Raw genomic sequence first — 25893 nt, 5'->3', positions numbered from 1 at the left:
ATAAAGTTAAAAGTGACAAGCAGCTTTATAATGAAGTTCTGTAGTGCTGCAAAGAGGCCCTGGCCTAAAAATCTTTGATTTGTTTTCGGTCTGAACACCCTTTTTTTTTTTAAAAAGAGACTTTTCAGCTTAAGAAATAAAACTGGAAAAGTTAGTTTTTTTGTTCTGTTTGAGGGCCAAATTTTGTGTTTGCTGTTAAAAAACTTAAGTAGGTTTCTGTCCCTAAATTCTAGTAATAAGAATCTATATGTATGTGATGTAACTTAACTGCACACAAGTTGAGAAAGTGATCAGTAAACGGCTCGTTCAGTCTGCAATACACCAGTAACTCAGGGGTTTTTTACAGTACCCGGTAGGAAAGTGGCTCCTGAACGTGGGTCCAGAGAACAGCTTGAGAATGATCTGCCAGTGTTGCTGTAGCTCTCAGCTCTGTACCAGATCGCACTCAAACACAGTGTCCCTTCTAAAAAACTAAATCTATGTTGGAGAGGGTCTGACGTAAAAACATGCGGGAGGTCCTGACTCAGACGGTTATGTTGTGTGTTTCTCAGGTTCCTCAGAGGACGACCTCCATCTCTCCTGCTCTGGTCAGGAAGCACTCTCCTGGAAATGGACCTGGCCTGGGACCTCGGGCTGGAGCTCACCTCATACGGGCTAGGTACACACACACAGTACACACATAGTACACACATACCCGTACACCAGGGAGTCTTTAATAAATAAAACAACTGATTTAGGCCTAATTATCCTATTATTGTTTCATATTTTCCTTTTTTTATTAGCTTATATTAGTGTGAAGAGACACAAAAACATGGGAATTAATCCATTATGAAAACTAATACTTAAGAAAATGACAAGATGCTCTCAGATCTCAGGATATATTAATCAACTTTAACCGGTTTTTCATGCTGTTATGCAGTTTCACCGTTACTGTGCAGCCTGCAGTGCTTCATCTAACAGCTCATTACTCTCCTGCTATATTCCCCAACCGATCTGCTGTCAAAAACTGTCGCAAATGACCATTTTTGTAGACGTTTTTTAGATGAATGATAGCGAGCAGCCGGCGTCAGAGCTCACACACAAACAATAAAAGTCATCCTGTGTTTGAGCAGTTAAATAATGTGAAGCTGCAGCAGAAGGAAATGTTCAGTTTGAATTAGCTGTAACTTAATGCTGCATTTCACCCGGGTATTTCCCCACAGACGCCCAGCTCGTAATAGTGTCAATATATAAATATATAAATACTTTCATCAGTGAAATGATGAATTCTGGCATTTCCCATAATTCTGTGATATTTATCAAAAGGACATTTAAAGAAATAGTCTGTGATTCCCCTGAGATAGTGTCTGACCCTCTGCTTCACTTTGGTTTCTTACTGTTTACTGACTTTAAATGCACCAATTAGAATTCTACATCGTTGCTGTTGGCTTATTAGAAATAAAGTCGCTGAGAGAGTCTGAAAACCCACCAAGCTGGCAAAACTGAGGGTACGTAACAGAAAATAAATAGGAAATAACAAGAGACAGCGCCCTAAAAAGGAGGAAGTATTTAACATATTTTCTACTGTAGGCTAGGGAGCGTCCAGCTTTTGTTCCCCGCTGACTAATCCCAGTCCACAGAGCAGGTTCTCTAATCCTCGTGAGTCACGTGACCTTTGTTTACAGCCCTGGTTATCTTGGTTAGCGTGAAACCAAACAAACTAAATAAGAATCTCGAGAAATTAAACTTTTTTTCCTCTCTGATTGAGAACAAAAGAGAAAAACTGCAGAAATTATCCAACTGATTTTTTTTATATATATTTTTATATATTAAGGTGTTTCTTAAATTATACAAACACACACTCACTGGAGGAAGACGCCTCATACAATCCGGGAAAACACACACACACACACACACACACACACACTCACACTCACACACACACACACACACAAACACACACACACACACTCACACACTCACTCACTCACACACACACACACACACACACACTCTAGCGGCGAGGAAATGCAGGTGTGACGTTTTGGTGTTTGTTTTTTATTTTTAGTTCAGAGCAGGAAATTTCAGCATTTTTTCCTCCATGAATGAGACAGTGATGTGTTTGTGTTGCCGTAGCAACCCCGACCTGCGGAGGACCGACGTTTCCATGGAGACGCCCCTGAAGAGGACGAGCAGCGGCAGCTCCTCCAGCTCCAGCACCCCCAGCTCCCAGGGAGGCTCCAATGAACGAGGTGCACACACACACACACACACACACACACACACACACACACACACATACAATACTTGTGAGGGCCTCCATTCATATAAAAATATCTTCACTCTCCCCAAATGCCTTCACTTTACTAAATTATAAATGTCCTCAATTTCCCAAAAATGTCATATTGTAAAAAAAAAAAGTACAAATCTTTCCAGAAATTATTTATCTTTCCTAAAATGTCCCCACTTTTAAAGAAATGTCCCCACTTTTAAAGAAATGTCCTCACTTTTAAAGAAATGTCCTCACTTTTAAAGAAATGTCCTCACCCTCGTAAAAGAGTCTAAATGTGTGTGTTTGTGTGTTCAGGTAATTCAGCCATTAAGACTGAAGGCTCGACACTTTCTTCCCATGAGACCAAAGATGACGGGCGAGAGGTGACACGACCCAGCAGGCCTGCAGTGAGTACACACACACACACACACACACACACACACACACACACACACACACACACACACACACAGAGCAGTAGTGGAGTGTAACTACTCAATTGCTGCACATTCATAGTCATATATATTATTATAATATTATATACAATATACTTTTTACTCCACTACATTTACAGCTTTAGTTACTAGTTAGTTTGCAGATTCACATTATTAAAGCAAAATATAATCAGCTAATAAACCCTGGTGTGTTATTATTAAGATAGCTGCACCATTAAAGTGATGAACACATTAATTAATGCATCGATAATTATAATCCAGTTGTACCTTTTACTAATTATTTAGATGCAGAGGTTTAATTTTACTAAATATTTAAACATTGTTTTTATTGTATTTCTTCCACCGCTGCGGTCTTAAACACAAACTCTCTGACAGACTGACTCTCTGAACTAACCACGTTGCTGTTCATTTTCACTCTCTTCCTCTCTCTCTCTCTTTCATCCTTTCTTCCATCCTTCCTCTCATCGACCTTCAGAGCTATAAGAAAGCTGTAGACGAGGTCAGTGACATTTCTCCTCCTTCACCCCCCTCTCTCTCTGACTCACCCCATCTCTCCCACCTCTCGATTAAATCTCTCTTCCCCCCCTGTGCTCACCGGTCCGTTCACTGCAGTCTCATTTAGCTTAAAGGGGAACTTAAAGGGTATTTTTCAACCTGGACTTTATTATTTTCTCATGTTTTTGTGTCAGAGTGACGAATGGGGCGACGCGGTGCAGCCTGCAGCCACAAAACGAGCTACAGCATCATCCTTACGGGGCTATTGTACAGTACGTCTGTTAAAGAGCCAGTGTGTGGGATTTAGTGCCATCTACTGTGGCAACCATTTGAATACCACTCAGCCTTTAAAGGATGTAGGACAAACTGCATTTTGGTGAAGCTACCTATGTGGAACTGGAGGTGCAGAGAGTCGACGCACGCAGTTTCTGATTTGCAGAAACCTGAAAAATGTACTCCTATTGTTACTTTTGCTATTGCAGTTGAGAAAACTGGGCAAATGTTCCACTCAGGTAAAGTTAAGGTCACTAATTGTGTGAATACCCAGGTCTCTCTACTGTAAGAATCCATTATTAAGCTGGGATGGTGGGAACGGAGGGTTGAGAGAGCGAACTAATCCCAAAGAAACAAGACTTCTCCCGGAGCGAGACACACAGCCGATCTCACAAAAGGAAAACAGGAACTTTTAACAGACATATTCTAACAGTGTGTGACTGCAAGGATTATATTGTAGCCTGGTTCACGGCTGCCGGCTGCAGCGCTCTCACTCAATACTGGAACAAATTCTAAACTTGTTGTCCCTGTTACACAAAAACATGTGCGCAGAAATAAACTCCAGGTTAGAAAATACAGAAGTTACCTTTTAAACAACGTCGTCTCAACAGAGTCAGCCAAACATCAAGCAAGTGCAACAACAGAAGGCTAATATTACTTATAGTCCGACAGCAAGAAGGCCAGCTGGCCGTCTGTCTGAGCTCTCTCTAACAGCGGTAAGGCGGCTCAGTGGTTAGCACTGTTTTCTCACAGCAAGAAGGTCCTGGGTTCAATTCCCAGCAGGGGCAGGGTCTTTGTATGTTCTGCCTGGGTTTCCCCCCAAACACATGAACACGTTGGGTCAAATGTAGAGAGTGAATTTCCTTACAGGGATCATTAAAGGTCAAAGAAAGAACGACTAAAAGACGCTCCAAGATTTACTCTTCTCCCGACTTTTATCTCCGTAGCTGTGTCCGTAGACGCTGCTGTGCCCCGTTACGTTGTGCAGGCGTACAGTGCGCGGGACAGAGGCACCATTCAACCTGTTACAACTCAAAGCGATTTTAAAGTTATTTTAAGGTTGAAAACGTTACATAATGGGGATTTAACAGAGACGTACAATCCTTCCTCGTAGGATTATAAATCTCACAAATTTAGAGCTCAACGCGGCTTTACTGCGAGGCTTTTCATTGTTTCACTGTGAAATGAGCACACGGGTGCATCAGGCAGATTTTTGACCCCAAAAATCAAGATGGGGGGAAAAGCTCAGTGGCCTTTCTTTACTTTCTATGTAACACCAACATTTTATGTGGTTTTTAGCATCTGGCAGATTATTCTGATCAGTCCCAGTCGGCTCGGAGATGTTGCTGCTTTCATCTCAAGTTGAACCTTTTAGAATATATATAAAAGTATTTAACCTCCACATGAAGATTAAACCAAATTAAAGACAGCGACAGACCTCCAACATGGCAGCTAACACAGCCAGTCTGACAAACATATAAAAACCCACTCTCACCCCTGAATCCTCTCTTTTCTCTCTCTGATTGGATAACGGTTATTGATGGGTTATCGGTTACTGTAGGATTCACGCCTTTTCATCTCACTGTTGTATATCCGCTTACTTCCTGTTATCACTTCAGACATCTCTGCTCTCATGTTTCATTTCCCCTATCACACACACACACTCTCTCTCTCTCTCTCTTTCTCCCATTTTATCTCTTCTCTCTCTCTCATCAGGAGGAGTTGGTAAGAAAAGCCCCTCTCTCCCCCCCACAGCTCCCCTCATACCTCGTCCACTTCCTGGTCACTTAACCTCTCACATGCACAGCTCTTTTTGCTGCTGTGAGACGTCACAGAGGCTGAATTTAAAGCCCCCCCCCCCCCCCTTGCCCTGAGCTTTTAACCCTTGGCCCTCCTGCACTGACGCATGATGGCATCTGTACTCTGACCCTCCTCTTCTCCCCGCACTGTCCTGCTGCTCGCTGCCCTCCCCACAGTGGACGCTCAGTAATGTGGCTGAACTGGAAACAGAATCTTACTAACAACTTGCATTGTGCCACAAATAGTAAAAAAAAACTCCTCTTTTTAAAGCTGCATATTAAAATTATCTCAGGGTTTAAATGCAGAACAAGACCCAGAGCGCATTACTCCGGGTCGTAAACCTTCACACTGGCTTCCTGTTGGTTATAAAAATGAATATATATGAAGTTTTTGACAGATTGGAGCCAAAATACATTTCTGATGAGCTTGAAGCTGCACAGAAGGAAACCTGAGGACCTTGTGAGCAGGGTTGGGAGGGTTACTGTAAAAATGTAATCTCATTACAATTACTGTTAAACAATGTAGTCAGTAACCAGATCCAAGTATCACAATATTCAAGTGACGTAACCTGATTACTTTCTGTTACTTTTGGATTACCTCAACCAACCAAATGTGCAGATAAAAACAAGAGAAAATAAATATTAATAAGAAGTATTGAAGAATATCTGTAAAACAACAGAACAATGTGTATTTTTAAAGAAAAACTGATGTATTTTAAAATTGTAATCCTGCTAAATAATCCCCATTTGTACTAAATGTTACCTTTTTTTGTATCCTGATTATGTAATTCAGTTACTTGTAATCCATTACTCCCCCAAACTGCTTATGAGCTCTAATGTTTAACTTAAAAACACTTTCATTATTAAATTAAGGGCAATTTATTACGCTGTAACTGCACTAAAAATGTACTTCTAGTCTATTATTTTTCTGTTTATATTTGAATTTTATTGTATTTTATTATGTTATGTTCCTAATTGTAAACTACTCTGAATGAACTATAATTACTACAAAACGTATATAATTTATTTTTAAATATTTCTATTTCTAGGTCAGCTTTTAGATTATTCCAGATGTTTACATCCTTTTAAAGTTTATTTTCTTCTTTTTCTGTCTTTGCGTATTTATACTTTTGTAGATTTAAAGGACCGATCAGGAACAGACATTTAGATTTTAATCAACAGCACTAAAATGCTTTGACACCTTGCACGTTGAATGCTTTATATATATATGCTTGATGTGTTAATGCAACTGTCAGATGGCATCAGCTGTAATTGTAATGTAATGTAAATTGCTTTTCAATGGTCAATTACATTTTTATAATCAACACTTTACTCAGCTAATTAAACACTTTATGTGCTGCACGATATCGATCTAAACTTTAATGAAATGTCAATCAGTCTATCCCCGCTAGAGAGTCGGGCTCCCGTGGCGGTACATCCTTCGACCGGAGCGTCTCTGCAGCTGTCACAGAGCCCGAATTAGATATTTACGCTATAAACAGCTTCACAAACATGGACAAATCTCTCAACAACCTTTTTTTTTTAAAGGCATTTGAAAAGGTCTGACGTTCTGGAGAAAGATAAAGAACAATCAGCAGAATGACTGACGCCACCTTTAATGTAGAACAACTTACTCTAAAACCTTTGATGACAACTGCATGATGTTATCTGTACTCAGTAGGGATCACTCTTCCCAACCGACTCTGAGAGTTTGAGTTTAAATGAAGTAAAAAAAACCCAAATAGTTCAAATAATTAGTCTCTGACTCTCCTTGTCGTCCCGCTGTCCTCCAGGACCTGACGGCTCTGGCCAAAGAGCTGCGAGAGCTGCGGCAGGGCGAGGAAACCAGCCGCCCGCCTGTCAAAGTGACGGACTACTCGTCATCCAGCGAGGACTCTCACAGCAGCGAGGACGAGGAGGGCGAGGGCGGAGCCAACGACGGATCCGTGGCCGTCAGCGATATACCGCGCATCATGTGAGTCTTACTGTTTCCTGATCAATAAAACACATTTATTTCTCCCACGACCAAAAGGGGGACGAGGGCATGATCCCACACTGGCTTCCCACACACCAACACATGCACTTTCTGTATTTTTATTGTATATAACCTGTATAATCTGATGTAAATATAGTATATTAAAGTATAGTATATTGTGTTATATGGCTTCGTCGCATTCTGTGTGAACCTTTAAAGCTGCTTTAATCAATATTTTTATATCAGCAATGGATCAGATTACTATGTTTGATGTGAGTGATGTTACGCGTGGCCAGAGAGTTAATTACAACGACTGCATTGCTGTAATTAAGTCCCTTTTCTTGGGCACTTGATCACTTGGTTTGTTGACTTGAAGTCGTTTTCACAACGTGAGTGATCAGCAACGAGAGGTCACTCCCTACCAGATCTCCGTTTCATCAGGAGTCATTAATAACACCATTAATTATACACACAGCAGGTTTAATTAGTAAAGTAGTTTAAAAACACACAAAGGTGAAGCTATTTACAGCCAGTTTCAGTAATCAATACACACATTATTAAACCATTAATCAAACTAATAACTAACAGCAGTTGAAAGATAAATAAATTAATGCAGGTTTACCTATTTATTATTATTATTATTATTATTATTATTACTATTTCAGTTCAGATTCAAACTGAATTCTTACAGTTGAGAAAACACTCACCTTTAAAATCTAAATTTACCAAAATAAGATACAACAAGGAAGTCACCGTCTGGAAGATTTGTACCTTTTACTACCAGAAACTACAATGTTTTATACCTTAATCTTGTTTTATTAGTACAGACTTTTCACTTTGTGGCACCGCGTCTGACAACATTACCTAATGAATAAGATACACCTGCATTTTTAAAGTGAAGCTTTAAGGTTTATATTTGCTAAATGAAATTAAAAGCAGCCTTTCTTTATGTAACGAGACTCGGGGGATAATAGTGTGAAATTAGGGATAATCTCTTGGACCCAAGATTAAATCTAACGTCATACATGTGATTTTAGATAAAATCTAATTCTTATTTCAACACGGTAATTAAAACAGCCTCTTTTTCTTTTACATTTTAGGAATAAAGTCAGTTCTCTGTTTACTGGATTACCTCCAAAATCTATAAGAAAGCTACAGCTAGTTGAGAGTCTGTCTCTAAGAATTGATCTTAAAGTTCTTTTACTTGTTTGTAAAGCTTTAAACGACCTTGCTCCTCCATACATCAGAGACTTTCTCTTAAATGTTCCTTATGTGTCCAATAAAAGCAGCAGTGAGAGTGCATTTCTGTTTTTATCTCTGGATATTTGAGTGGCAGTCGCAGTAGTTTTTATGTTATAGCCTTAGTTTTTATGTTTTAATGTTTGGTTTTTACTTTATTTGGTGTGTTACTGGTGTTTATTTCTATATCGACTTTTATTTTTTATTATACTCAGTTTTAGCCCTTAATTGCTGCTCATTTTTGTTTTTATGTGCATGTTTGTATGATATATATATAAATAAAGTTGAGTTTAGTAAGGAACTTTGGAGCTTTTTTGGGGATAAACAGCAGATTTAAAAGAATATTTTTAGTTATTTTGTAATAAAAATAAAAATGTTGACTTCTCTGTTTCAGGCCAGCAGCGAGTCAAGGTACCAACGAGTCCTTCGGCATGATGGGAGGTCACAACGACACCCACGACGACTCGTATGGGAACAGCTCCCAGGACAGCACGCTGATGATGCGCGAGGTGAGCCGCCTCTCAGTTCTTGACCTTTGACCCGGGCACCGGAGCCTCGCTGACTCCACACAAACTGACGCTCGGACGCTCATTCACCAGCTCTGCATGCCTGGCTGTTTCCTGTTGTTTGTGTGTGAATGTGAATAACACACACACACACACACACACACAGGGCGTGGAGGGTCGGCGTTTGTTAGCGTTTCTACACATATTCCCCAGATGTTTTTAAAAATACACTCAGGATTCAGGCTGGATTATAAGATCTAAAATATCTCCATAAATGTACTCTTTGTACTTTTATTTTGATTCTTTTAATAGTATTTTTTAATTTGCTTTTACTCGTTTGTCTGGATTAAATACAGTGCGACCAAAAAGTTTCTGGACTTTTGGTTGGTTGAACATCTGTTTGGACGTCAGTGGTTGTTTGAGCCGTTCTCAGTTTAATTATTTGGGATTCGGACTATTAATTAATTAATTTCAAACTGTAATAAGATTAAATTTAGGCGTCTTTAATTAAGTGCATTTGGTTTATTTTCCAGCTCATGAGCCGGTGATTCAGTTTCATTGATTATGTATTTATTGTAGACTATAGAAGGTAGTGATTGTCAGTTTCCCCAAACACAAGTTGATATTTATTGAAAGGTATTATTTGTCTGACAAGCAATTGAAAACTTTCAAGATGTTTAGTTTACTGTCATAAAAAAGACCAAGAAAACCATCAAATAAACCAGCAACAAGAGAAATCTTTAAATTTTATGCTTTAAAAATGGCTTAAACAATTAATAGATTATCCATTTTGATCATCTATTAATTGTTTAAGCCATTTTTAAAGCATAAAATAAAAACTGCTGATTTATTTTCTGTGTGTAACATTTAAGAGGATCTACTGGCAGAAATGTAATATAATATTCATAGGTATGTTTTTATTAGTGTGTAATCATCTGAATCAGTGTTCACCATGTTTCTACAGTAGCCCAGAAGGGACAAACCAAACTCTGGCTGTAGATTTTTTGCAGCCACCGTAGTTTCCGTAGTTCCTTTTAAAGGATCAGTGTGCAGGAATTAGTAGTAACTAGTGGTGTAGTTGCAGATTGCAGCCATTTGAATACAGCTCAGCCTTCCGAAGGGTGAAAGGAGAAACTACGGTGGCCACGAAAGTCATTCTGAGCTACTGTAGAAACATGGCGGTTCATGATGGCGGCCTCCCTGGAAGAGGACCTGCTACCGGGTGAACCTGTGTATATAAAAATGTCTCTTTTTAAGGTAACAAAAACATAATGATTTATATATTCAGGTAAATATACTAATAAAAACATACTAATGAATATTAAATTCTATTTCTGCCAATAGATGCTCAACTGTTGGTATTATTTAAGCTGTATCTTGTTGTTAACCGGGTTTTATTGGTAGGTTTTAGGGTCCTGTGGTGGTCTGTCTTTGTTTCAGAAGCTTTTCCACTCAAACTGGAAAAATATGCAAAAGAAAAGAAAATGAGCTTTAATCCAAAAAGTCATTATGACTGTCTAAGATTAAGATAAAATGTATGAATGATTACTTTCTTCTGTTGAAAGCCTTTGGGTTCAGTACCCGCCCGCCCCCCCCGAAAACAAGCACACCCGCACACAGCAGCTTCCTCCCTCCGTCACATGACCTGTCAATCACAGCCTCGCTGCACAGTAGCCCGCCCCTCTCTCTCTTTTTCCAGAAACATAGGGAACGGAGGCGGAGCTCAACTGCCAGCAACGGTTTCCCAGGCAACGCTAATCTGTTCCCTGGCAACGCCAATCTCCCCGATTTGGTGCAGCAAAGCACCTCCCCCCTGGTCTCCCCTGGCGACGCCTCTGGGGCCCAAGTAGGTGGAGCAGCACCCCAACTATCGGCCCTCCCCGGCTTGAAACCCCCTCCGCACCTGATCCTGACAGACCAGCACCCTGTCACCTGTTCACCCTGTTCACCCCGTCACACCCCCACCTGCCCACAAACCTGTCGCCAACCAGCTGTTTGGTCCTCTATCAGGGTGGGAAATTACCAGCAGCCACCAGACAAACACCAGTAAACTTAAGCTGGTTTACTTTAATCTGAAACTGGATATTTTTATGGGTTTTTTTTAGGTTGAAGATCAGTAATTTAAGATAAAATCTGTAGAACAGTTTTTGACTTAGACTAATAGTTACAGATTAATCAGTGTTTCCTTCACGCTGAGAATTAATTTGTGTAAACTTTGTGAGAGTTCAGTTCAGTGCAGCGTTTACACACCGACTTCAATTACAGACCTAATCTTTCCATTATATGTTCACATGATTTCATCATTTCAGCAAACATTTTAATAAGGCTGCTATTTCCATTCGAATGCAGAAGTTCAAAGGACGGCGTAACGTGGTGGGCCGCCCCCAAAAAATGACTAAATAATGAGTAAAACAATTAATAAAATATGAAAATACATTTTATCAATCAATTTATCACCTAGTTTAGTGGTTCCCAATCTGGGTTTTTTTATTTTAAGGCTTAGTTTAAAGTTTAAACTAAATGAAAATGAGGCCTATATCTCAGCATTTGGTTCACTTCTGGGAAGAAAAGTAAAGTAAATCTTCAATCAGGCAGAAGAAAGCAGTGAATTTGAGCCTTATTAAGGTTGTACGATTGTTAAAAATTATTTTAAAAAATACAGAATACAGACAGAGAATTGTAAAAAAAAAGTTCCCTAAACAGGAAATAATCTGCTCAAAATTCATCCAAATCTCTGGTTTTACACAAACTTCCTGCAGTTACTGAGTTCACTGTTTGGGTTCAATGTACAGTTTTTAAATATAATATGAAATATCCATCAAATATGTGACTTAGTTTACTAAATAATAATGATTTTTCAGCAACAGGGTTTAAAGGAAATGAGATTCGAAGCATGAGAATAAAAAATGACAACACGTGGCACCTTTAATTTCCTGCCCTGTTCTATTTAGATCCGTCCCGCTTTGGCTCCAGTGTTTTCCCCACAGATGGAACAAACTGGATTTCTTCCCTCCCTGATCCACTCGTTTTTTGAGCCCTCTCTTTCTCCCTCCCTCTCTCTATTTTTCCAGCCTCTGATTCCAGAAAGTGTCCTCCACCCCTCAGCACATGATACAGGTAGCTGACAAAATAAAGGAAACACTGAGAGTTTAAGGTGGAAGTGTCCTGATCTGATCAGATTTCATTATTGTGGAGGAAATAAACAAACTGAAAGTTGCTTTAAAAGATGTTTTTGTGGCTCGCCGTGACCACGAAGTCTTCACTGCACTTCCTTTATTTTATCAGTTGCCTGTTTCACTCAGTTTTTCCCAAAACTAACGAACCATCAGACGAACATGTGACTGACTGTGTCCCGTGTTTGTGTGATCTGCAGTACGGGATGGGAAGCAGCGGAGGCTCCAAGGCTTCCTTCACACCGTTCGTTGATCCGAGGGTGTATGGGACCTCCCCGACTGACGACGACGATAACATCTCGGCCTCAGGTACATTTCCTCTCCGAGTGTGGCATCACAGTGTTGCACCTGGTGGTTGGGACCCCCAAAAAGATGTATCTAAGGGGCCTTGAGACGTTTATTGGGTTAAAAAGAAGAAAAAACAACTTTCTGCTGCACATAATTATGTTTATTTCTCTACAAAACTCGGTCTGAGAGGGTGAAAACCTTCTGCAACTGCAACTCATAGACATCAACCTGTAACAATGTGTCATGAGAAATATAAAGATGATTATTATGAAGCCCATTTTATGTAAAGAAATAACAATATAAAGTTAAAAAAAATAAAGAAATTGCTTCATATTAAGGTGTCACAAGCAAAAAAACAAGGTTTGGAACTGAATAATTAAATTTAACAATTGTTAATGATGATGGAATATTTGTTTATTACAATGTATTTCTGTTCCTTTTTAACAAAGTTAGCTGTTTCATACATTTCTTTTTGTTATTTTTAGATTTACAGAGTTAGATATCATAAAATCAAAGTTTTCTCTGTACTGAATATTTTAAAGATTTTAGTTGAATCAACTAATTGTAACAAATCTTACGTTAAGGTTAATAATTCATTCTTTAAGCTACATTTCTGTTCGTCCTCTTTTGAATTTACTGGCCAAAGAGCTTAAAATAAAGACAATAAAAACCTCTTTGATTTCCTTTTGTTTCCACATAACAAAGTTTGGGTTCAGTGAGTAAAAACACCAGATAATGTTGTTTTTCTGTGTCGTGCCGCAGCGCTGTTTGCTGACGAGCTGCTGAAGCACGAGCAGGAGCAGGCGAGGCTCAACGAGGCCAGGAAGATCTCTGTGGTCAACGTGAACCCGACCAACATCCGACCGCACAGCGACACGCCCGAGATCCGCAAATACAAGAAACGTTTCAACTCCGAGATCCTCTGCGCTGCTCTCTGGGGTGAGACGCCTAACACCTTCAAAACAACGTTATTAATCACGTGCAGTTACACAGGTGGTAAAAAACCAGACGTCTGTGTGTTTGTGCAGGAGTTAATCTGCTGGTGGGGACGGAGAACGGCCTGATGCTGCTGGATCGAAGCGGTCAAGGGAAAGTTTACAATCTGATCAATCGGCGGCGCTTCCAACAGATGGACGTCCTGGAGGGACTCAACGTCCTGGTCACCATCTCAGGTTGGTATGCCTCTTAAAACCCCATATCCTAAGTGCATCTGTGGTTGTGTTCAAGGGAGTTTTGAGGTTCTGTTAAATGCAAAATAAGGACATTTTTAACCCGTTTACACCCATCTATGACGGGGAGGATTTTCACTCAGCCTTTGAGTTGTCTATAGTCCGCTGGAGAAGCAGTTGAAGGCTCCAATCTTTCCTTTTTTCCTCAGCTGTCTTTGTTGATTTCTCATTTTTATCCTTTCTTATTGTTTGTGTCGCCAGTGTTTCCTGTTTCCCTTGGTTACTGTTGTCTCTCTAATTTTCAAGTGCTGCCCACTGGTTTCAAGTAGGAATAGAAAACAAAACAAGACGTTGAACATGACGGAGATGTTTCTATTTTTGCCATGTTGTGTTGACTGTTGGTGAATTCCTGCCTTCACAAAATAAGGCACTCACTGAATTTGAATGTCTTGGATGTCGGTGATGAAACACAGCTCTTGGCGCTGATGCAATATTAAGTCACTTTGGACGAGTGTCAGCGATGCCTGAAATGTAAACACCTGTGCATGAAAACAGATTTACAGCTAAGAAGAATTCTCTGTTTTCCTTTGTTTGTTTCCTTTCCTAACCAGGGAAGAAGAACAAGTTGCGTGTTTACTACCTGTCCTGGCTGAGGAACAGGATATTACACAACGACCCTGAAGTGGAAAAGAAACAGGGTTGGATCACTGTTGGGGAGCTGGAGGGCTGCGTGCACTATAAAGTCGGTACGAAAACAAGCTTATGTGTGTTGTGGGGACATGAACCTGTTAACACACTCACATTATGGGGACAAAAAACTTTTTATTATTATTATTAATTAATAATATTATTATTAACAAAATTTGTTGCCACATATCAGTTTTTATTCCGTTCTGCTCTCCTCCTGCAGTGAAGTATGAGAGGATTAAATTCTTGGTGATTGCTCTGAAGAACTCGGTGGAGATCTACGCCTGGGCGCCTAAACCTTACCACAAGTTTATGGCCTTCAAGGTAAGATGTGTCAGGTGTTTGAGGTGGTAAGAGTTGGTGATAAAAGACTCCTTTGTTTTTGAGAACATGTGAGGTAACAAGAGTTTTTATTAATTTATCTATTTATCCAGGACACAGATTTACTGAGATACAGAATTTCTTTTCAAAAAAGTTGCCTGGCAAAGAAAAAACCCTAAGGCAGACACGACTTAAAAAAACATGTAATCAAATCAACCGACTAATTAACCAGCAAGAAAATTAATAATTGCAGGCGTAATTTTGTTTAATTCAAATGCAAATCAGGAAAAAGGATATTGATTCTACAAAGAATGGGAATTAGAAACAGATTTCACTTGTTTTATTCAGGACTTTCAGCAAAGTTAGGACTCAAAAATGGACAAAAACACTTGATGAGATGAAGATTTTCTGCCTCCATAACAAACACTTTCCTTTTGATACTTAATGTACATTTTCCTGATAATACTTCTGTACTTTTACTAGGAAAACGTGTCGGACTTTTACCTGTAACAGTGTTTTTAAATTGTGTTACTGTCACTTAAAGGTCCAGTGTGTAGAATTTAGGAGGATCTCTTATCAGAAATGCAATATAATATTCATAGGTATGTTTTTAATAATGTATAATCACCTGAATATAGGAATCTTTATGTTTTAGTTACCTTAGAATGAGCCGTGAAGTCCACCATGTTTCTACAGTAGTCCAGAATAGACGGCATTCACATTTTTTGCTTGCAACCGTAGTTTCTCCTTCACTTTCTCCTTCACACTGGTCCTTTAAGTAAAGAATATGAATACTTCCACCACTTCATTCAACCCGTAGCTTCAGTCTGCGCCTTTTAAATCTGTAGGAAATAGTTACGCTATGTTGTATTGTTTCTTCTATACAGTTTTGTTGGGGGTAACTGTTTGTGTAATTATTTACAGACCGAAATTAATTTTAATGTCACTTTTTAATGGCTACTGACGATGTGTGTGTGTGTGTGTGTGTGTGTGTGTGTGTGTGTGTGTGTGTGTGTGTGGAAGTGTATTTGAGTTGCTTTTAGCTTTTAGTTATTCTTTGTTGTTTGTACCTGTAATGTTGTTTAATTAATCCCTCTCTCTCTCTTTCTCGTCAGTCGTTCACTGACCTGCAGCATCGTCCCCAGCTGGTTGATCTGACCGTGGAGGAGGGACAGAGGTTAAAGGTCATCTACGGCTCCAGTGTCGGCTTCCACGTCATCGATGTGGACTCTGGAAACCCCTACGACATCTACATCCCCTCACATGTTAGTCTGTGTGTGTGTGTGAATGAATGAATGAGGTTTCTGCTATGTTTAACATCAGTAATTAATTACATTTCATGTTTAATTTGAGCGATTTTAAGATCAAATTGTGTAATTTATTGAGTGAACGAGTGACAATGAGTGAGTGAATACATAAACTAAAGACTGGATCAGTGAGTGAGTGAGTGAGTGTCAGAGTAAGGGCTGTCATTTTGTAAGTGAGTGAATGAATGAATGAACAAATGGTTAAGAGACTTCGATTGCTTTGCCTGACTGAATGAATGAATGAATGAATAAGGCAGTAAGAAGTGACCACCAGAATGAATGAATTGTTGGGTGATGTTAAGAGTGAGTGAGTGAATGGATTGATAAGTTACTAATTGAGTGAATTAATTAATTATTGAACCAATGAAGGAGTTAGTGAGTAAAAGAATGAATCGATGAGTTACTAGAAAAGTGAATGAGTGAGTGAGTGAGTAAAAAAGTTAGTGAGAGAATGAATTAAGTGAGTCAACAGTCGAATAAATGATTATGGTTACTGAATGAGTCAGTGAATTATGAATGAATGAATTCACTGCTTAATTTTTCTAAGGATTGGGTAAGTCAACAAATACACAAATGAGTGAATGAACAAGGCAATGACAGAGTTAATGAGTCAGTGAGAGAGTGAGTGAAAAAAGGAGTGAGCAAGTGAATAAATGAATAAATGAGTCCTTGAGTAGGTTGTCCAATAGTAAATTAGTGAATGAATGAAAAATTAATTAAATGAAGGAGTGAGTGAGTGAGTGAGTGAGTGAGTGAGCAGATACATGAGTCAGTAAGTGGGTGAACGAGTGAATACATGAGTGAACGGACGAGAGCGTGACTGAATGGACGGATAGCTGAGTGAATGAATGAATGAATGAATGAGTGGGTGAATCAGCGTGTCCTCCTCTAACCCTGGTCTGGTTACAGTAAGAGATGGACCGGGGGGGCGGGAAGGAGACGGTAACCACAGCAACCGCCTCACATTGCTTGTGGCAGTCATGAATCACGCTGTGCTCATGTCTGTTTCCATGGCGATTGCGTGGCTGAGGAGCGGGAGACTCTATTGTTGCAGCAGTTTCTTCTCTCTCAGGGTGGGGAGGAGGAGGAGGGGGGGAGGAGTTAGAGGGGGTGTCCAGACCCCCCCTTTTAGGCTCACGGCAGCTCCTAATCCCCCCCCCCCCCCTCCAACCCCCTCCCGTGTGTCGCCCCGGCAGATTCAGGGTCAGGTGACCCCGCACGCCATCGTGGTTCTGCCCAAGACGGACGGCATGGAGATGCTGCTGTGCTACGAGGACGAGGGCGTCTACGTCAACACCTACGGACGCATCACCAAAGACGTGGTGCTGCAGTGGGGCGAGATGCCCACCTCCGTCGGTACGTCAACCAATCAGCTCGCTTCTCCCTGACCCCTGACCTCTAGACCTCTATAAGCGGTCTCAGCAGATCATCTTTTCACCCTCACTACTATCCACCACTTCTCCTCCGTTCAAAGCAACACTCCTCTCTCTCCTCCTGCCTTTTTGCTTTCAGTTACACCTTCAAAACAAGAAGCCAAAGAACTGTAGTTTCACCTGTTTCATTAACTGCTTAAAGGAATACAGACGGGTTTTTGGGGGCGTTGAACAGAACCTCAACTCTGTTGGGTAAAGTGATGAAAACGGGGACCAAAACCAATCCAACATGAGACTGACGGCGCCGTTCCTTCACGCTAACACTTTCATAAACACTATGTTGAATGAAATCACTTGATAAGAACCTGCCTGGGGGGCTTTTATGTTGTTGTTTTTTGAATGAGTGGTGAATGCTGCAAAGTAAATCAGGGGAAAGATTAGCACCGGCTAACGTGGATTGTTATAGCAGTGGTTCCCGACCTGGAGGTTACGAGGCCTTGTTGACTTCATGGCGTGTAAGTAAACGAAATTGAAATATATACACAGTAGGTTTAAACCTCTGCATTTGGTTCACTTCTGGGAAGAGTTCATGTAAAGTTAATTGTCTAATAGAACAACAGCCAAACGTCAGAGACAAGAAAACACAGAATCTGTTAAAAAAGAAGCCTAATAAGTCTGTTTGATTGTTAAAAATTATAACAAAAATACATAATACAGACAGAGAATTGTATAAAAAGTTCCCTAAACAGGAAATAATCTGCTCAAAATTAATCTAAATCAAATCAGTGTTACACAAACTTCCTGCAGTTACTGAGTTCAGTTTTTGGGTTAATTGTACAGTTTTTAATATAATATGAAATATGTCACTGAGTCAGGAGTCATCAGTAAAGAAAAAGGTTGGGAACCACTACATTATAGTAGAATATCAGCTTTTTGAGGCAAATACCAGTATGGATATTTGAAGATTTAAAAAACTCAGATAATAAAATAGCCAATTCTCACATTTTAACATTAACACATAACCCAAAGGGTTCCTTAAATTTAGTTATTAAAGGTCCAGTGTGAAACAATTAGGAGTTTCTGTTGGCAGAAATATGATAAATATAATATATAAAGTGTGTCTGTATTGGTCGTTTTACCACCTGATCCACTTAGTGTCTTCTTTTGACTCGTGTCCATAGAATTAGAATTGAAGGCAGGGAAACTTCCACTTTAAATATTAATAACTTCCAGGTGATCCAAACTTAAGCCAGGTCCGTTACTGACTTAATGCTGTATTTACATTTACACAAACAATGTATGGATCCAAACCTCCGCTGACTTCTTCATATATTATTAGCACCACGCTGTTTTATGCGAAAAAAATACCTTTTGGCATTATAATCACATGTCGTAAACTATAATAAACTATAATAAACTATATTTTAATGATTAAAAACAGAATATTTACTAGACACACAACCACACCATGGTCCATTAATAAACATATACATTTACTATTGTGAATCTCATCAATATCTGTGAAGTGAAGCCAGTGTCTTAAACCTGCATTCTATGTAATGGGCCAGCAGGGGGCAACTCTATTGGCTGCACAAAGAAGTCTGATAGTATTGAGTCTTATGGAGAAATGAGTCGACTTCTCAGTTGATTTATGAGCTCAGTAAACGGTTTCCTGATGAGTTTCTGATCTCAGTCTGTAGTTTCAGTCTTCTTCCATACAGCATGATGTTCATTTAGTAACTGATGGTCCCATTTAGAGTAAAACAGACCATAAAGCAGAGTATGCTTTAGGGCGATCAATAAAGCCAAACTTGAGGCTTCAAAACGGGACTCCACAAACCAATGGGTGACGCCACGATAGGTCTACACTTGATAGAAAGTTTTGTGGCCACCATAGTTTCTCCTAAACACTTGGAAGGCGAGCAGTGTTCAGTTGGTTGCAATCTAAAACTTCACTGCTAGATGCCACTAAATCCTACACACTGGTCCTTTAACTAATATTTGTCTACAGCCTGCAGCTAGCAGCTTTGTGAGGCTGTAAATGTTCATTGTAAGATAAACCAAAGTGGACTGGAACCAATCGGACAAATTGAATGGAGGGTTTTGGTGTCAGTGTTCTCATCACTTAACAGGTGAGTTGACCAAAGAACAACAACCCAAAAACTCAACGTATCTCTTTAATGTCAAGTGTTGAACATCCATCTGCTGCATGAGTTGACACAGAGCATTACCTCTACACTCTACCCCACCTCAATCTTTATATATAGAATCTTTTTTGTTTTTTACTTTGGACACTCTCCTTTTTTATATACAATATATCTTTATCCTGTGCATTGGGGGAAATGCTTGTGTGTTGTTTGTCTGCTGTGTTGAGTTCTGTCCTCTTGTTCTGTATGACTGTTATCTGTGAAATATTTCAAAAAGGAATTTCTCATCCATTCTCACTTTCATCCTTGATTGCATGAGCTCTAAAATAACTCCAAACCAAACAAGATATTTGTGAAATTCGGCCGACTTAAAGCGAGATCAAAGAGTGCTGTGCATCTAAATGAATCTATTACTTATGAGTACACACTCAGTCAAACCACATGAAGAAAACAGCAGACGCACATCAAGGATGGATCTTGGATCTTGTGATCTGAGTCGATCAAAGCCTCTGTGTTTTTCCATTCGGCCTTCACTCTCTGATTCTCAGATGTCAGTGTGTATAATATCCTGATTGATTTAAACATGTATGTTTGACTGACTGCGTCTGTGTCCTGAAGCACTGGTGGTTACTGTATGTGTTCTGTGTGTGTGTGGACATCATCTCCTGTTAACATGTTTGTGTGTATTTTACTGTCAGACCAGAGTTTCTCACAGCCAAGCCCGGCCTCAGCCCCCCCCTCCCAGACAAACCATAAAACCTGCATCGTCGCCGCGCTTTATTCCGCACACTGGTCGACCCCCTTCCTCAGCAAAAAAACCCTCTCTGCTGACCGTTTTCCACTGGTTTGGTATCGCACAGTTTAGTCGTGGCTTGGCGAGGTGTCTTTACTCCGGCCACGTAGCGCCAAAACAAGATGGCCTCGACCACCGGGTTTCATTGTGCTAAACTAATTGGCTCAACGTTTGCCGATGAGAGAGAAGGCACATTTTAAAAGTTTCACTTTTTTTTGCTCTCCTTTGCTGTCGAAACTGATGCGTCAGATTAAAAGTGAATCGTCACGAGGGTTTTATTGTGAAGCAGCTCCAGAAAAGCCCCGTCGCACTTTTCACTGAAGCTGTTCAAGAAACTGTCGCGTGTGCGTAACATCATCTCGCATTCAGACCACCAGCATCGGTCGATGGTGCTCAAATGATTAATTTAAATCAATAACTGACATCAAACCGATCAGTGGAAACCCAGCAAGCAGCCTGTTCTTTGATTTCTTCTGATCTGTTGCTTTGACATCTTTTCCCAACGCCAAAGCTTCTTCTCACATGAAGAGCTCATCGTGATCGTTCGAATCAGTCAGAAACTGCTGCAATAATCTCCTCCCGGAGGTGAGGCAGAGGAGGCCTCGATGTGTGACTGGCTTGGGTGTGAGACTGGTGCTGAGTCTTCTCCTGTCCAATCCCCCTCCGTGTGTGTGTGTGTGTGTGTGTGTGTGTGTGTGTTTGATTGTGTGTGTGTGTGTGTGTGTGTGTGTGTGTGATACCCTCTCCTCTCCCTGCAGCCTACATCCACTCCAACCAGATCATGGGTTGGGGAGAGAAGGCCATTGAGATCCGCTCCGTGGAGACGGGACACCTCGACGGAGTTTTCATGCACAAGCGAGCTCAGCGACTGAAGTTCCTGTCGGAGAGGAACGACAAGGTGAGTCTGAAAACTCCTCAAAACATTTAAAAATGAGGCACCGACTGCAGGGAATTCCCTACCAGTGAAAACAGCAGATTTTGATGGATGGTTGTGAAAAAGTAGAAACATGGCGGACTATGTAGAAGAGGAGAGAAGAGTTTTACAATCGGTACATAAACTGCATCATATTCTCTGTATCAGGTTGGGATATTAGCCTTTTATTTTGAAATCCAACAGTGTCCACTAACAGTCACCAAACTAAAATAAACTGGCGTGCGTCCAATCTAACGCTGTCGTCTCATTCCTGCAGGTTTTCTTCGCCTCGGTGCGTTCTGGAGGCAGCAGCCAAGTCTTCTTCATGACCCTCAACAGAAGCTCCATGATGAACTGGTAACACCTCTCCTTCAAACCCACAACCCTCCTCTTCTTCACTCTGAACATCGCCCCGACATCAGGAGAGAGGGATGACAGGAGGACAGTGTGTATGTGTATACAATGTGTGTGTGTGTGTGTGTGTGTTTGTGGAGGAAAACAACGAGCTGCTTAACGATTGACGATTGAGCAACCGGAGGACGAGTTAAACCACAGGACCGTGTCCCCCGTTATAGATACCCTCCAGCTATAGGGGGCGCTACAGGCCCCGTGGATGGTGTCACTGCCTGCTGGGTGACTCCACATACTGACTGTGGACGATGCCTTCGCCTTCCCTGTGGACTGTTCGATTGGGCTGATGGAGTTTTTAAAAGGACACTGACATCATGCCGAGTAGCCTTTGACGTCCCCATTTGGTTGAATGGGGAGCTGTAGAGAAGTTCTCTGTGTAGCACATTAATGATTTCTTACAGGGTGTTCACACTGCGAGTACGATTTGTCTCTGCTTGTTGGTGGTGATGCAAGTGTTCTGACTGCGTTTACTGCAGTGAATCAGACATATTTTACTGCGCTGTGCTGTAGTGAGTGAACACGAGGTAGCATCAATAGGAGAAGAAAACTTGAGCTTGTCCTCGACCCAAAAAGTGGAGGTTTTTTGAGACGTAAAAGTCACTCTGGGCAACTCAGTACATCCACACTAAGCCGGCTAAAGGTTTTTCCCTTCAGTTTGGCCTTGCGTCCAGACTAAGCTTTTTGGAAACAACGTGAAAAAAACTATTTTTTTTTACAGTGCACGAGCGAGAGTGAGCTTTTGTAAAACAACTTCAGCCTGCCCAGACACTCAAACTTTTTACAACACGTACCACCTCCAAATGTTGCAGTATTTCGACGCTATACTACCATAGTTTGAGGACCAGTGTCCTAGACAAAAGTCGAAAGTTTTGAGAGAAACAGGAAATTTCTGAACCCCTTTTTTGATGTTTTCCAGTGCGTAGAAGTGTCGACGCTATGGCCAAATCTGATTTTATCACATTTTCCACATCACACACAATCTGACACAGCTGATATTGTGCAGTCGGACACAGATTGCGAATGAAGTTTGATTGTATTTATTTCAAACATGTAAAAGAAAAAAAGATAAAAAACAGGATAAGATAACATTAAAGTGAAATAAACGATAATCATATATGAATAAATCCCCATAAACAACACACATTAAATCCTACATGTTCAAAAAGGAGTAGGAGGATGTATACACTTATTTATTTCTAGCCCTTCCCCGCTATTTATCAATTAAATCATTTGTTATCTCACACTGTGTTATATGCAGTGAATTTGTCACCTTTCTTCAAGAGTTTACTGAATTAGCCGGCTAAGTGTGGACAATCAGTCTTCAACCACTCTGAATCACCGACCAAATGTTGGATCCAAGAAATATATGTGACGGCGTTTGTCGTTGATATCATTAAAATAACCTCTTGATAGTGATCCGACTGAATCTCAACGTTTTCTAGACAAATATCTTGTAGCAAAAAAAACAGAAGAGTGTCTTCTTTGCGCCGTCAGACGTGACGATCAGAGGGCGGCCACGCTGGAATCTGAAACCCTGTAAAGTTCAGCCGTGGCCTTTCCCCGATCGTCACTCTGTATTTGTGACGGTGCCGCTCACAGTGTGAACACTCGTTCTAAATGCTGCTGCTGAAACACCTTCCCCATTAGGAGAGAAAAATACTACAAGCAAGCAGTTAGTGTCACAGGGGAAAGGAGAGATTTACACGCGTCATTGAGGATGCTGCACAGTTGGTTTCAGCTACTGTGGCTACTTTGTCCTGGTGTATTTCTGGTAGGGGAAGGAAGGTTGTAGATATTGTATAATTGCTGCAACAGCAACACAATAACAAAAATCTTCACATCATTTCTCACAAGAAGAACTTGGCGTAGAGTAGTTGCCAACTTCTCAAAGTTTCTACTTTTGCTGCCCTTTGTTCCCTCCACTTTTTTTCTGTCCCTGCTGTTCTGTGTACACTGCACCTGTGTAAATACTCACTTTGATGTTAAAGGACAGACTTTTTCGCAAAGCAGGTGAAAACTCTGAAGAAAAAAATAACAGTCTTGCTTTTTTTTTTGTTTTTTATTTGTCATACCTCTGTAAATCTGTCCGATCTGTAGTTTCTCTCATACGGGAGGGTTTTTATTCCAACCAACGAGCTGAGCAAAGACTTACACAAAAGTTTGGTTTAACACTCCAAGTTTACTCTTTTTCTCTGTAGTCCATCACTGTTTATTTAGTTGTGCGTTTTGCATGGTGACATACATGTTTGACCCGTCGTCACTTGTTATGAATCGTAAGTTTAAGGCAATACACTGACTGTTGGGGCTGCAGAAGGTCGGACGCTCGGACTCAAACTTTCTACACGAGCCCCTAAAGCATTTTTCTCACTGTAAATTGAAAGTTTAAACTTAGCTTAGCCTCTGGGCTTTTATCTTATGAGTAAACAGTTGGATACGTCAAACGATGTGTACGCTGGAGGATTATACATTTACCATTAAATCTATATTTTAGGCATTTTGTTGACGCTCACCCCCAGAGCAGCTTATAAAGAGCGAGCAGGACGGGGCTCAGCATTGCGGGGTTGACACTTTGACGATGATCTCCATAAAAGCAGATGTTTGTGGGACTGTGATCAGGCTGCGAGAGAGGAGAGTGGTTCATCTTTTACTTGATATTTCCTTTGTTGTTCGTTGACTTTTAAGGGATGCGACGAGGTGTAAGCGATGCCGCTTTGAGGCCAGCTGAAGCCTTTTACATGTGCAGGATGTTAGCATTAATCAACACCCTGTGAATAAAGGTCAGGAGGCAGGGTCAGTTGGAGAAACCATAGATTAAAAAGATATATATACTGTAAGAATTTTCGTTATGATGATATCTTACTGATCATTTTAGAGAAAGACAAAAAAATAATGTTCACTTATTAAAGCTTAGTTGTCTTTCTACAGAATAGAGAACATAGCTATAAGAATTTCTAAAAAAAAAAAAAATACAATGTTTTTATTGTGGTATTATTTGTATTTGTATTTCAATTTTTGTACGTATCAAGACTGTGAACGTATGTACGGCTGTCAGCCTGTGAGTGTGAGTGTGTGTGCGTGTGTGTGTGTGTGTTTGGGTGTGTAGGTGAGCAGGTATGTGCACAGGTGTGTGACATGCATGTGAGTGTATGTTTTCACCTCGTTTGAATCACTGGAATCAGTCAAAAAAGACGACCTCAATCTGGTAACACACATCTGTGATGTTGGAAAATTCTACAATAAATGTCCTCTCCTTGTACAGCAACACCATCGGCTCCGCTCTCTTTCTTTACTCTTCATATGTACGACAAAGTTCTTGTTTCCCGCTCCCTCTGTAGATAAAAACACGACTGAACACATACGTATGAATATTATATTCCATTTCTGCCAAAAGAGCCTACTAAATGTTACACACTGCACCTTTAATGTTTCTTCACAAACTTTTAGCTTCTGAGGAATAAAGACAAAGTGCAGCAGAGGCTGATGTAAAGTTCATAGATCACCAAAGTTATTACAGTTCGTCCTGAGGGGGACGGGAATGTTGTTGTTGAGATGTTTCAGTCTGGATCAAAAGTGATCGATCGACTGACAGAAAAACTATAAGATGTTTGCTTCAGAAGAGTTCTTGATAGAACACCAGTTTTTACTTTTATGGAAATTATTGTCGTCATGTAATAAATTAAATATGATGAGCAATTAAACCCAAAAGTGTATAAAATAGTTCAAATTACCTCCACAACCAACTACTAATCAATAATAATAAATAAAATCATCTTTGAAGCCGTTTTATCAGCAAAAAATGCCCCAAAACTTTTGTGGTTGCAGGTTTTCTAATGTGAGGATTTGACAGTTTTCTCTGTTTTATTTGATTGTAAACTGAACATTTTATGGTTTTAGACTGTTGGTGGGACAAAACAAAACATCTGAAGACATAATAAAGACTTAGGGAATAAAAATGTTCTTCAGATTAACCGGTGATTGAATGATCGTTAGTAAATGTTATATACCATTTGCCATTTTGCTGTAGCAGAGAAACTTTTACTTAGGAAAATACTCTGAATATTGTTTTTAATTGACCACAGACAAACGATTTATGGCCGTTTCATTTTAATATCATACATTTCTCAATGTAGGCCACTGACCATACCTGCTACAGTTACAGATCATTTATTGCTGCTGAGTCCTGGTTGGTGTTGGACCTAAAAATGGGATTTTTATTTGTTTATTTCCTCAGTGCATCAAGATATTCACATTTCAGACATGCATGGGAATCCAGAGTTCAGGTATATCATCTCTGTATTTATTGGGTTTGTCACAATAT

The 25893-nt window shown here is 40.2% G+C and overlaps 1 protein-coding gene across 14 annotated transcripts in view; it reads left to right on the top strand.

The window, feature by feature from the left end:
• Positions 1-24837, top strand: part of tnikb (TRAF2 and NCK interacting kinase b) — a 58646-nt gene extending 33809 nt beyond the window's left edge. For 8 of the 14 annotated variants that reach the window (XM_051393288.1, XM_051393290.1, XM_051393287.1 and 5 more), the window contains 16 exons: positions 552-658; positions 2116-2231; positions 2567-2658; positions 3182-3205; positions 7067-7248; positions 8882-8996; positions 10693-10839; positions 12367-12475; positions 13217-13393; positions 13483-13626; positions 14235-14369; positions 14534-14634; positions 15747-15896; positions 17135-17294; positions 21010-21149; positions 21442-24837. In XM_051393288.1, the coding sequence (XP_051249248.1) occupies positions 552-658; positions 2116-2231; positions 2567-2658; positions 3182-3205; positions 7067-7248; positions 8882-8996; positions 10693-10839; positions 12367-12475; positions 13217-13393; positions 13483-13626; positions 14235-14369; positions 14534-14634; positions 15747-15896; positions 17135-17294; positions 21010-21149; positions 21442-21525 (1983 nt within the window). In that variant the 3' untranslated portion in view covers positions 21526-24837. The remainder of the gene's footprint in view (positions 1-551; positions 659-2115; positions 2232-2566; positions 2659-3181; positions 3206-7066; positions 7249-8881; positions 8997-10692; positions 10840-12366; positions 12476-13216; positions 13394-13482; positions 13627-14234; positions 14370-14533; positions 14635-15746; positions 15897-17134; positions 17295-21009; positions 21150-21441) is intronic. The other 6 variants (XM_051393289.1, XM_051393300.1, XM_051393301.1 and 3 more) reach the window with 3 other exon arrangements.
• The last annotated feature ends 1056 nt before the right edge of the window (positions 24838-25893 follow it).

The sequence above is a fragment of the Dicentrarchus labrax genome, unplaced genomic scaffold, assembly GCF_905237075.1.
Source record: "Dicentrarchus labrax unplaced genomic scaffold, dlabrax2021, whole genome shotgun sequence".
NCBI classification, from domain to species: domain Eukaryota; kingdom Metazoa; phylum Chordata; class Actinopteri; family Moronidae; genus Dicentrarchus; species Dicentrarchus labrax.
This window is presented reverse-complemented; position numbering and strand designations above follow the sequence as displayed.